The 13,676-nt window shown below is 44.2% G+C and overlaps 1 protein-coding gene across 1 annotated transcript in view; it reads right to left on the minus strand.

The window, feature by feature from the left end:
* Positions 1 to 1,217: 1,217 nt before the first annotated feature.
* Positions 1,218 to 13,676, minus strand: part of LOC117529117 (versican core protein-like) — a 156,423-nt gene continuing 143,964 nt past the window's right edge. The window contains exons 14-16 of the mRNA XM_034191816.1: positions 9,756 to 9,900; positions 8,117 to 8,299; positions 1,218 to 3,702 (exon numbers count right to left, since the gene is read on the minus strand). Coding sequence (XP_034047707.1) covers positions 3,503 to 3,702; positions 8,117 to 8,299; positions 9,756 to 9,900 — 528 coding nt within the window. The 3' untranslated portion in view covers positions 1,218 to 3,502. The remainder of the gene's footprint in view (positions 3,703 to 8,116; positions 8,300 to 9,755; positions 9,901 to 13,676) is intronic.

Consider the following 13,676-nt stretch of genomic DNA (forward strand, 5'->3'; position numbering starts at 1 on the left):
CAGTGGACTGATATCACAGGTCTGATATCGGAGGGATGATATCGGAGGACTGATATCACAGTGCTGATATCACTGTACAGATCCAAAACTGACTTGGCATAAAATGGATTCACATTCTCCCATGATGCAACAGTAACACAAGGGTGCAGACGATGGTCACTAGCACAATAAGATATTGTGCACTGTACAGAATAAAACAAAAACTAAATCAACACAAACTCATTTGAGCTGCCTAAACAATAGGCACTACTCCATAATTGATGTTGCACAAATAATGTAATATGAATTTCTCTGTCCTGCTGCTATGTGCACACGATGCAGGATGTTAAGTCGTCATAACTGCATGTGTCTGTATTTTCCATCTTTTTATTTTTATTTATTTTCCCACACCTATCACACCTATGTCATGAGGGGCATGAGGACAGCGATGCAGCCTTTTTTTTTTGGCACTGTAACATCAATGATATTATAATAATAATGATAATAACGATAATACATTTTATTTATAATTCACCTTTCATTAATAAAAATCTCAAAATGCTAAAGGAAAAAATCAACAAGATCAACAAGAGATCAAAAACAGAAGATTAAAAAACAAAACAAAACAATCCTAAATCTTTTCTTTCAAAATCACTTAAATGTAGTAGTTACCTAATGATCTACTATGTTTTTGGCATCCAAGAATTTCTGATGAAAAAAATGTCATTTACAAATCAGCTTCCTAAATAATTACTATATCTTTATATGTCATCATATCTGTGTAAACATATCCCCCCCACCTCACAGCAGATCATTTCTCTCTATCTCACCCAATATGATGCAGAACTCAGTTTGTGTTTTTGTTTGTGAGTTTGTGGCTACCTATGGTGTAAGCATCAAGTGTGTGCCATGTGTTTTTAATGCACTATTAACAATAGTGCAGGACCAACACTCGGGGGGGTGTGGAGTAGTAACAGGAAGACAGGGGTTGGGAAGCAGAGCAACAGTAGTAGCCAGTAAACCAGCAGCGAGCAGTATTTCTGCTATTTATATTTGCGTATTTATATTTGCAAATTGTTTTTTTGTTTGTTTTTTTTTTTTTTTACTTTCACTTAGGATACTGTGTGTGCTTCTTACCCTGTGTGCTGCTATACAGTGCTGCTGGAACCTCAATTTCCCTCTTCCCAAGGGATTAATAAAGTTCTATCTAATCTAAAAAGAAAACTACTTTGTCCTCATTAAGATGCAAATATACACACAAAAGATCCCTAAAATCTAATCATATCATGTGGTCTGAAGGGCGTACCTATCTCGTAAGCATCAAGTGTGTACCATCATGAACAATTGTGTTCACAATAAAAAAAAAAATCACTTAATCCTAATGAATATGCAAATATATTCAGCAAACATCCTTTAAATCTAACTGTCAACAGTCTGTATTCTTTCATGAAGCACTTCTGAGTGACTGACTTAACATTTTGTATCACCAAAATACACACGTCATGAATGTAAATTCTTTGTTATTAACCTGTCTGTCATTCTAAAAAAACATTACTTCATCTTCTCGAATACACCAATTTATCCATCAAAGAACCCTAAAATCGAATCATCTCATATACCCAAAAGTGCGTACCTATGGTGTAAGCATCAAGTGTGTACCATGTATTGTTAATGAGCTATTGTGCTTAAAAGAAAAATTGCTATGTCCTCATTAAAAGGCAAATATTTGGACAAAAAAACCCTCTAAAATTTAATCCACTCAAAGGGTTCTTGAATGGTATACCTACGGTGTAATGTTGCAAGCATCAAATATGTACCATGAAATGTTAAAGGTCTATTGTCCTTACAATAAAAAACCCTTGATCGTCATTAATATGCAAATGTATTCACAAAACCACCCTCAAGTCTAAGGATCTCATTATGCAAGTTAACGCCTACATTAGTGTATCTGTGTCACCAAAATATACACACATTATCAATGTAAATACCATATTCTCAAGTAATGAATGCAACAAAAAATAATACCCTTCATCCTCATTAATATGCAAACATAACTAACAAGCGCTAAAATCGAAACCATGCATATGTCTAAGGGGGTATATGGTGCAAATACTATATGTTAGCACCATATATTGTTAAAGCGCCATTGTGTTCACAAGAAAAAAGAAACTACTTCATGCTCATTAATATGCAAATATAGTCATAAACCAACCATTAATTCCAAGTATCTGTGTCAACATTACATAGTCTATATGCTCTTTTAAGAAATATTTTTTGATGACTAATGCAAAGATTTATGCAAGTCATCATCTGAACTATTGTTCTTATATCATCGAAATATACACACAGTATCAGTGTAGAGTCTCTGTCATAATGCACTGTCAAGTAACAGCAAAAAAAATCAAAACAAATAAACACTTCATCCACAGGAATATGCCAATATATACACTAAACAACCGTAAAATCTAAACCGCCAATCTACTCCCGATGGGGTATATATGGTGTAAGTATCAAGTGTCTTCCATGACTTGTTTATGAGCTGTTTTCACAGCAAAAATAATTTCATCCTCATTAACATGCACATATATGCAAAGAACGTTCACATCTAAGTGTCTATAATGTATTATTGTGTTCACAAGAATGTGTACACATGCGTCTGACAAAGCGTCGAGCATACTGTGCACATAGTTACCGGACACGTATATTACACATTTAAAAGTGCATCATTGACATTATCTTTTAAAATATTATTCGTGCAACAACAATTATTGTGCGGCATTAATGATGCACTGAGTAGGAATCAACACGTGCACTACAGAGTCTGTTAAACAAAAGTCAGCGAAACAAAACGCGAGTGATTCTGGACACAATCCGTAATTCCTGACAAAATAAAAACACAAACATTTATAAAGCAGGATTCAAGATAAATGTGTCAAATTTTGGGGAGGTAACAGGTACGATATACTGTTTCAACAGAATTTCAAAAGATTAACAATAACTGTACGATTAGTAGGCTGCAGGGGCAGCGGGGCTTGGTTTCAATACGGAAGGTTCCCGGTTCAAACCCCACCACTGCCACATTTGTCCATGTAATTTGGAGTTGCATCAGGAAGGACATCTGGTGTAAAATGTGTGCCAAATCAACATGCAGATCGACTTCGGATCTGCTGTACCGACCCCGAGTGACAAAACTAGGGAGCAGCCGAAGGGTCTTACTATGTGATTAGGAGGCTGTCAGATCACTGACAGCCTGCATGGTACTGTCGGGAAATACTGCACATACTCGTGATACACAACACCATCATGAAGTGAATTGGTTTCTTTTCTAGCACTTGTGTATGTGAAGTATTATCAGCCGTGTTTGAGGTTTTAGAGGTGATTGGGCTCCAAAGATGCCAAAAAAAAGGAACAGTTTAAAAAAAAAAAGCAACATTTAAATTTGTCAAACCTCCTTTTTGACTTTTCAAACTTTTGTTTTAGTCGTATGAATTGTGACGGTATATTTGGGGGCTCATAAAACCCGTCAGTGTGCGAGCGGATCTTGGTGCTGATGTCTCTTCTCTCTGAATGAGAAGCTCTGAAGGAAATCTTCACTCTGCTGTTGTTCTGGATGTTTTTGCCGACTCTGCGTGTGATGGATGTGATTACTGTAGTACCGATTTTCTTGGCCACTCTGCTGGTCACTGCGTCGTCTGTCAGTTATTAACCTGTGGTAGGATGCAGCTAGGAAAAAGAAAACAGAAAACATGATGAGATGAGAGTACTTTTGCTAACGCTTAAAGTATAGGTATAAGAATTTGGCCAAATGTTGACGGTGAAATGTTATGGCCCCTTCATGCTCGCGGTTATATTTGATTAACGCTGACCAGCGCCAAGGTCTGTCAGATGCCACAGTAGCCAAGTCAGTGTCATTTGACCAACACTGATGTTCGTTGTGGTCCCAGAAAAGTTTTCAACATGTTTAAAATCTCCAATGTTAATGCTAAAACCCTGAGAAGAGTTGAGCTCCGCTACCACTATGTCACCTGCACTAATACACCATGACTGCTGCGTTTGCCTGCGTTGGCCGTTGTTGGAGGCTTGAATGGATGGACCATATCCTCTGGAGCCCTTGAGCATGAAGAAATCTGAAAGAATATGTAGAACCTGTATCGACAACACACCAGTAGCAAGGTACTATGCCACATCTGAGATGCTATGTAACGAAAATTTGCAGAATGCATTACCAATCTTTGGCGTTTCACAGAGATTTTTAAAAATCTGCAACATCAGCCAGTGTCAGCCACTTCACATCATTGTGTGAATGAGCCCCAAAACTAAACACTCTCATTGCACATTGCATTCAAATAACATTACTAAAAAGAAAAAAAAAAGTTAAATAACATCACAGCTATACACTCTGAAATTGTAGAAGGCTGTTTTTCAAACAACAATTGTACTCTAATGTGTTCTTTACTGTGCTGTTTCTTTGCCACCACTTTGCCATTAAGCCCACATTGTTGGAGTGTTGCTGCGGTTATATTTCTGTACGTTTTTGGGTCAATCTGTCTCATTTCACCAATTTTCCAAATGACTTCTGCTTGGGCATCTCAGATTTTCCTGAAGATATTCTGAAGCAGTTGCCATTTTGTTGTGGCAATGTAAATTTACAGTGCATCCAGAAAATATTCGCAGCATTTCACTTTTTCCACATTCCAAATTGGAGTACATTAATTTTTCTGCTCAAAATTCTACTCACAATACCCCATAATGACAATGTGAAAGACGTTTTTTATTTATTCAAAATAAAACACTAAGGAATCAAATGTACATAAGTATATACACCCTTTGCTCAATATATATTGATTCATGTTTCCATGATTCATATATATTGATTGATGTTCGAGCATAAGGGTGTCCATAAGTGCATGTGGCAACAGGACACCCTGAGCCGGAGGTCGATGATCGACTTTGCAGTCATATCATCTGACCTTCAGCCACGTGTCTCGGACACTCGAGTGAAGAGGGGGCAGAGCTGTCGACCGATCACCACCTGGTGATGAGTTGGATCCGCTGGGAGGGGAGTAAGCCGGTCAGACCTGGCAGGCCCAAACGTATCATGAGGGTCTCCTGGGAACGACTGGCGGAACCCTCTGTCAGCGAGGTCTTCAACTCCCACCTCCGGGAGAGCTTCTCCCAGATCCCGGGGGAGATTGGAGACATGGAGTCTCCATTGTCCACCTCCATTATCGATGCGTCCGCTCGTAGCTGTGGTCACAAGGTCTCTGGTGCCTGTCACGGCGGCAATCCCCGAACCCGGTGGTGGACGCCTGAAGTAAGGGATGCCGTCAAGCTGAAGAAGGAGTCCTACTTATCTTTGTTGGTAGATGGGACCCCGGAGGCAGCTGACAGGTACCGGCAGGCCAAGCGTGCCGCAACCCGTGCAGTAGCAGAGGCAAAAACGTGGGTCTGGGAGGAGTTCGGGGAGGCCATGGAGGAGGACTATCGGTCAGCCTCGAAGAGATTCTGGCAAACCGTCCGACGCCTCAGGAGGCGGAAGCAGCTCTCCACCAGCACTGTTTATGGTGCCGGTGGGGAGCTGTTGATCCTGACTGGGGATGTTGTCGGGCGGTGGAAGGAATACTTTGAGGATCTCCTCAATCCCATCATCATGTCTTCCGAAGAGGAAGCAGAGACTGGGGACTCAGAGGCGGACTCATCCATTACCCAGGCCGAAGTCACGGAGGTGGTTAGAAAGCTCCTCGGTGGCAAGGCTCCTGGGGTGGATGAAATCCGTCCCGAGTACCTTAAGTCTCTGGATGTTGTGGGACTGTCTTGGCTGACATGCCTCTGCAACATCGCATGGCGATCGGGGACAGTGCCTCTGGATTGGCAGGTTGCGGCACACTGGACCAGCTCTACACCCTCCATCGGGTGCTCAAGAGTTCATGGGAGTTTGCCCAACCAGTCCACATGTGTTTTGTGGATCTGGAGAAGGCGTTCAACCGTGTCCCTCGGGGCACCCTGTGGGGGGTGCTCCGGGAGTCCGGGGTCCGGGGTCCTTTGCTAAGGGCTATCCGGTCCCTGTACAACCGCAGCAGGAGCTTGGTTCGCATTGCCGGTAGTAAGTCAAACCTGTTTCCAGTGCACGTTGGCCTCCACCAGGGCTGCCCTTTGTCACCAGTTCTGTTCATTATTTTTATGGACAGAATTTCTAGGTGCAGCCAGGGTGTAGAGGGGGTCTGATAGAGGTACTTCATTTGCAGCTTTATGCAGTTACTTTATTAGGAGTTGCCAGCAACTTGTAAGTGATAAGTAATGTAACTAGTAATCTAATTTGGTTATTCTTAAGAGTAGGCAAAGTAACTAAGTTACTTCGCTGAGTACTCAATCTTAAAAATAACCAAGTTAGATTACTAGTTACTTTATTACTTACATTCTGCAGCTGCTAATGAAGGAACTGTATAAAGTAACTGTATAATGTAACTGTATAAAGTAACTTTTCAAAGTTACTCTGGCAACACTGCTCAAGACAATCCTGTCTCTGAGGTCTACAGACAATTCCTTTTACTTCATGCTTGGTTTGTGCTCTGACATGTACTGTCAACTTTTGGACCTTATATGTAGTGTGTGTCTTTCCATATCATGTCCAATCAACTGAATTTACCCCAGGTGGACTCCAATTAAGCTGTAGAAACATCTCAAGGATGATAAAGTGGAAACAGGATGCACCAGAGCTCAATGCACCAGAGCTGGGCTGTGAATATTTATGTACAAGTGATTTCTGAGTTTTTTTATTTCAACAAATTTGCAAAAATTTGTTGAAATAAAGAAATATGGGGTATTGTGTGCAGAATTTGCAGGAATTTGGAAAGGTTTTGGGAAAAGACGGTAACATAACAAAATTTGGGAAATGTGAAGCGCAGTGAATACTTTCCGGATGCACTGCACCTGAAGATGTGCAGTTAGATTATACAAAGTATGCAATTCTATAGCATTACCGTACTGTTATTCTAGTGTTACAGTACTGTTACCGTGCTGTTATTCTACAGTGTTACCGTGCTGTTATTCTACAGTGTTACTGTGCTGTTATTCTACAGTGTTACCCTGCTGTTATTCTGCAGTGTTACCGCACTGTTATTCTACAGTGTTACCGCACTGTTATTCTACAGTGTTACCGTGCTGTTATTCTAGTGTTACAGTACTGTTACCGTGCTGTTATTCTACAGTGTTACCCTGCTGTTATTCTGCAGTGTTACCGCACTGTTATTCTACAGTGTTACCATGCTGTTATTCTAGTGTTACCATGCTGTTATTCTAGTGTTACCATGCTGTTATTCTACAGTGTCACTGTGATGCTATTCTACAGTGTTACCGTGCTGTTATTCTACAGTATTACTGTGCTGTTACCATGCTGTTCCTCTACAGTGTTACTGTGCTGTTCTTCTACAGTGTTACCGTGCTGTTATTTTACAGTATTACTGTGCTGTTACCATGCTGTTATTCTAGTGTTACCATGCTGTTATTCTACAGTGTCACTGTGATGCCATTCTACAGTGTTACCGTGCTGTTATTCTACAGTATTACTGTGGTGTTACCATGCTGTTATTCTACAGTATTACTGTGGTGTTACCATGCTGTTATTCTACAGTATTACTGTGCTGTTACCATGCTGTTATTCTACAGTATTACTGTGCTGTTACCATGCTGTTCCTCTACAGTGTTACCATGCTGTTATTTTACAGTGTTACCGTGCTGTTATTTTACAGTGTTACCGTGCTGTTATTTTACAGTGTTACCCTGCTGTTATTCTACAGTGTTACCGTGCTGTTATTCTACAGTGTTACCGTGCTGATATTTTACAGTGTTACCGTGCTGTTATTCTACAGTGTTACCGTGCTGTTATTTTACAGTGTTACCGTGCTGTTATTTTACAGTGTTACTGTGTTATAACTGGTTAAATTCTAAACAGACATAAATTTAACTCTTCATGTTAATATGAAGAATTTCGGCATGTTTAGGTAAAAATGTATAAATATATACACAAGCCAGTGCTTCACACTTGAAGACTACGGTTTTGCATTTAAAACCTTGACGTTCACTTCTGAACAAGGAAAATAAGTGTATCTACAGTATAACACACAAAGTCAGTACTCACGGGTCATACAGGTGACCTTAGGTGTGTCCCATTGACCGTTGTCCCGGCAGCGTATAGTAGGTCTGTTTCTCTGAATATAGCCATGCTTACAGTGATAGCGGGCAAGAGAATTGATCTCATAGCGAGGCCTCATGGCACCAAACACACGAGCTTGCTTCACCACTGGTGGTTGGCCACAGGCAACTGCAAAAACAAATTGAAATACAGTGGAGCATCATGTCAAACAAAGCAAGTTAAGCGGTTGGGAGAGATTTTTCCAACTAAGTGGTGTATTCAGGGGCAATGTAACATTGTGGAATTGCTTCTCAGCAGCCAGAAAACTTTCTATGAAGGAGCTCTTTTGATATTCGTAGAGAGAGGTCATCACACGTCAATTGGCAGTGATGAGATGAGACCTTATCCAAACCAGATAGAGTACCAGTTACTGGAATGACAGTTATTGTGAGAACCTTACTGGAATGACAGTTATTGCAAGAGCCTTAATGGAATGACAGCTATTGCGAGATCCTTACTGGAATGGCAGTTATCGCGAGAGCCTTACTGGAGTGTCAGTTATCACGAGAGCCTTACCGGTAGGACAATTACTCAGAGAGCCTTACTGGAATGACAGCTATTGCGAGATACTTATTGTAATAACAGTTATTGCGAGAGCCTTACTGGGATGACAGTTATCATGAGAACGTTATTGCAATGACAGTTATCGTGAAAACCTTACTGCAATGACAGTTATCACAAGAGCCTTACTGGAATGACAGTTACCCCGAGAGCTTTACCGGAATGGCAGTTACCCTTAGAGCCTTACCGGAATGGCAGTCATGAAAACCTTACTGCAATGACAGTGATCACAAGAGCCTTACTGGAATGACAGTTACTCCGAGAGCCTTATTGGGATGACAGTTATCACAAAGAACCTTAGTGTAATGGCAGTTATCACGAGAGCTATACTGGAATGACAGTTATCACAAGGGCCTTACCCGAATGACAGTTATCGCGAGATCCTTACTGGAATGACAGTTATCGTGAGAGACTTACTGGTATGACAGTTATCGCGAGAGCCTTACCGGAATGACAATTATCACGACAGCCTCACTGGAATGACAGTTATTGTGACAGCCTTACTGGAATGACAGTTATCATGAGGGAGTTAATGGAATGACAGTTATTGCAAGAGTATAAAACCCAGCAGTGTCATATAAGATCGCTCAATGGAAATGCTGTTATTGTGCAATTAACCTAGGCTTGTGTGTCATGCATCACCCTGGCAAAGTGAGGAACCTTGAGGTGATTTTTAATCCTACATTGTCCTTTGACCTACACATAGAGAGATATTACGAGGACTGCTTTCTTCCACCTGCAAAATATAGCGAAGATTCCTCCCATCCTGTCTGTGGCTGATGCTGAGACCCTGATTCATGCATTTGATTCTTCTAGACTTGGACTACTGCAATGTTCTATTTTCTGGTTTACCACAGTCCAGCAGTGTTTTGTTAACATCCTGAAAATGTCACTTAATTTTTTCACAAATCTGTAATGGAAACCCATCTATTTATGGACTAAATCAAAGAAGTGCACCACTGGGGTCTTTTACACAAGAGACAAATGTGTACTTTTGTGTAGTGGTGTGTGCCCTTGTGCATACCTGTTCCCTTTTTGCAAGTGAAGCTGAGGTGATAGTTACAGGGCACATCATTCCACTGTCCATCCTCATGCCATATCATCACCACACAGTCTTCACCTGACTGGAAAAAGCTGTCTGGCTGGTTGGGCCTCCAGAAGTCATATTGCTGTCAGAATACAAATATTTAGTGGTACATTTAAGTTTGGGCACCACTGATGATTTCCATGATTTTCCTTTATAAATCATTGGTTGTTTGGATCAGCAATTTCAGTTAAATATATCATATAGCAGACAAACACAGTGATATTTGAGAAGTTAAATGAAGTTTATAGGATTTACAGAAAGTGTGCAATAATTCTCTAAATAAAATTAGGCAAGTGCATAAATTTGGGCACCCAACAGAAAAACATACATCAGTATTTAGTAGATCCTCCTTTTGGAAAAGTAACAGTCTCTAAATGCTTCCTATAGCTTTCAATGAGAGTCTGAATTCTGGCTGAAAGTATTTTGGACCATTCTTCTTTACAAAACATCTCCAGTTCAGTCAGGTTTGTTGGCTTCCAAGCATGAACAGCCCGCTTAAAATCACACCACAGATTTTCAATAATATTCAGGTCTGGGGACTGAGACTGAGATGTCCATTCCAGAACATTGTACTTGTTCTTCTGCATGAATGCCTTAGTAGATTTTGAGCAGTGTTTCTCAAGAATCTGATATTGACTGGAATCCATGTGACCCTCAACTTTAGCAAGATTCCCAGTACCTGCACTGGCCACAGAGCCACACAGCATGATGGAACCACCTCCAAATTTTACTGTAGGTAGCAAGTGCTTTTCTTGGAATGCTGCGTTCATATTCAGCCATGCATACCGCCCCTTGTTATGTCCAAATAACTCAGTTTTAGTTTCATCAATCCACAACACCTTATTCCAAAATGAATCTGTCCATCCATCCATCCATCCATCCATCCATCCATTTTCTTCCACTTTATCCGGAGTCGGGTCGCGGGGGCAGCAGCAAAGCCGCCCAGACCTCCCGATCCACACACACCTCCCCCAGCTCCTCCGGGGGAACCCCAAGGCATTCCCAAGCCAGCCGAGAGATGTAGTCCCTCCAGCATGTCCTGGGTCTTCCCCGGCGCCTCCTTCCAATGGGACGTGCCCGGAACACCTCTCCAGCGAGGCGTCCAGGGGGCATTCGGAAAAGATACCCGAGCCACCTCAACTGACTCCTTTCGATGTGGAGGAGCAGCGGCTCGACTCTGAGCTCCTCCCGAGTGACTGAGCTCCTCACCCTATCTCTAAGGGAGCGCCCAGCCACCCTGCGGAGGAAACTCATCTCGGCCGCTTGTACTCGCGATCTCGTTCTTTCGGTCATGAGCCAAATCTCATGACCATAGGTGAGGATTGGAACGTAGATCGATTGGTAAATCGAGAGCTTTGCCCCCCTACTCAGCTCTCTCTTCACGACGACGGTCCAATACGGCGACCGCATCACTGCAGATGCTGCACCGATCCGTCTATCGATCTCACGCTCCATCCGTCCCTCACTCACGAACAAGACCCCGAGATACTTAAACTCCTCCACTTGAGGCAAGGACACTCCACCGACCTGAAGAGGGCAAAGCACCTTTTTCCGGTCGAGAACCATGGCCTCGGATTTGGAGGTGCTGATCTTCATCCCGGACGCTTCACACTCGGCTGCAAACCGCCCCAGTGCACGCTGAAGGTCCTGATTTGACAAAGCCAACAGAACCACATCATCCACAAACAGCAGAGACGAGATTCTGTGGTTCCCAAACCAGACCCCCTCTACACCCTGGCTGCGCCTAGAAATTCTGTCCATAAAAATAAGGAACAGAACCGGTGACAAAGGCCAGCCCTGGCGGAGGCCAACGTGCACTGGAAACAGGTTTGACTTACTACCGGCAATGCGAACCAAGCTCCTGCTGTGGTCGTACAGGGACCGGATAGCCCTTAGCAAAGGACCCCGGACACAGTCGAACGCCTTCTCCAGATCCACAAAACACATGTGGACTGGTTGGGCGAACTCCCATGAACCCTCGAGCACCCGGTGGAGCGTGTAGGCTGGTCCAATGTGCCGCAACCAGGACGAAAACCACACTGCTCCTCCTGAATTCTGAATCCTGAATTCTCCTCTCCAGTACTCTGGAATAGACCTTACCGGGGAGGCTGAGGAGTGTGATTCCCCTATAGTTGGAACACACCCTCCGGTCTCCCTTCTTAAACAGAGGGACCACCACCCCGGTCTGCCAATCCAGAGGCACTGTCCCTGATCGCCACGCGATGCTGCAGAGGCGTGTCAGCCAAGACAGTCCCACAACATCCAGAAACTTAAGGTACTGAGGACGGATTTCATCCACCCCAGGAGCCTTGCCACCGAGGAGCTTTCTAACCACCTCGGTGACTTCGGCCTGGGTACTGGATGAGTCCGCCTCTGAGTCCCCAGTCTCTGCTTCCTCTTCGGAAGACATGACGATGGGATTGAGGAGATCCTCGAAGTATTCCTTCCCCCGCCTGACAACATCCCCAGTCAGGGTCAACAGCTCCCCACCCGCACCGTAAACAGTGCTGGTGGAGAGCTGCTTCCGTCTCCTGAGGCACCGGATGGTTTGCCAGAATCTCTTCGAGGCCGACCGATAGTCCTCCTCCATGGCCTCCCCGAACTCCTCCCAGACCCGAGTTTTTGCCTCTGCGACCGCACGGGCTGTGGCACGCTTGGTCTACTGGTACCTGTCAGCTGCCTCCGGGGTCCCACCTACCAGCAAAGATAAGTACGACTCCTTCTTCAGCTTGACGGCATCCCTTACTTCCGGCATCCACCACCGGGTTCGGGGATTGCCACCGCGACAGGCACCAGAGACCTTGTGACCACAGTTACGAGCGGCCGCATCAACAATGGAGGTGGAGAACATGGTCCACTCAGACTCCATGTCTCCAACCTCCCCCGAGATCTGGGAGAAGCTCTCCCGGAGGTGGGAGTTGAAGACCTCGCTGACAGAGGGTTCCGCCAGTCGTTCCCAGCAGACCCTCACGACACGTTTGGGCCTGCCAGGTCTAACCGGCTTCCTCCCCTCCCAGCGGATCCAACTCACCACCAGGTGGTGATCGGTCGACAGCTCTGCCCCTCTCTTCACTCGAGTGTCCAAGACATGTGGCCGAAGGTCAGATGATACGACTACAAAGTCGATCATCGACCTCTGGCTCAGGGTGTCCTGGTGCCAGGTGCACTTATGGATACCCTTGTGTTCAAACATGGTGTTCGTGATGGACAAACTGTGACTAGCACAGAAGTCCAACAACTGAACACCACTCGGGTTCAGATCGGGGAAGCCGTGCTTCCCGATCACCCCCATCCAGGTCTCACTGTTGCCGCCCACTTGGGCATTGAAATCCCCCAGGAGAACAATGGAGTCCCCAGTCAGAGCGCTATCTAGTACCCCTCCCAGGGACTCCAAGAAGGTCGGGCACTCTGCACTGCCGCTCGGCCCGTAGGCCGAGACAACGGTGAGAGACCTGTCCCCAACCCAAAGGCATAGGGAGGCGACCCTCTCGTTCACTGGAGTAAACTCCAACACATGGCGACTGAGCTGGGGAGCAATAAGCAATGCGACCCCAGCTCTGCACCTCTCCCTGTGGGCAACGCCAGAAAAATGAAGCGTCCAGCCACTCTCCAGGAGTTGGATACCAGAGCCCAAGCTGTGAGTGGAGGTGAGCCCGACTATCTCTAGTCGGTATCTCTCAACCTCCTGCACAAGCTCAGGCTCCTTCCACCCCAGCGAAGTGACATTCCAAAATGAATCTGACTTGTCCAAATGTGCTTTAGCATACCTCAAGCGACTCTGTTTGTGGCGTGTACGTAGAAAAGGCTTCCTCTTCATTACAGCATCATATAACATCTCCTTGTGCAAAGTGCACTGTA

The sequence above is a fragment of the Thalassophryne amazonica genome, chromosome 17 (genome assembly GCF_902500255.1).
Source record: "Thalassophryne amazonica chromosome 17, fThaAma1.1, whole genome shotgun sequence".
In the NCBI taxonomy this organism is placed as follows: Eukaryota; Metazoa; Chordata; class Actinopteri; order Batrachoidiformes; family Batrachoididae; genus Thalassophryne; species Thalassophryne amazonica.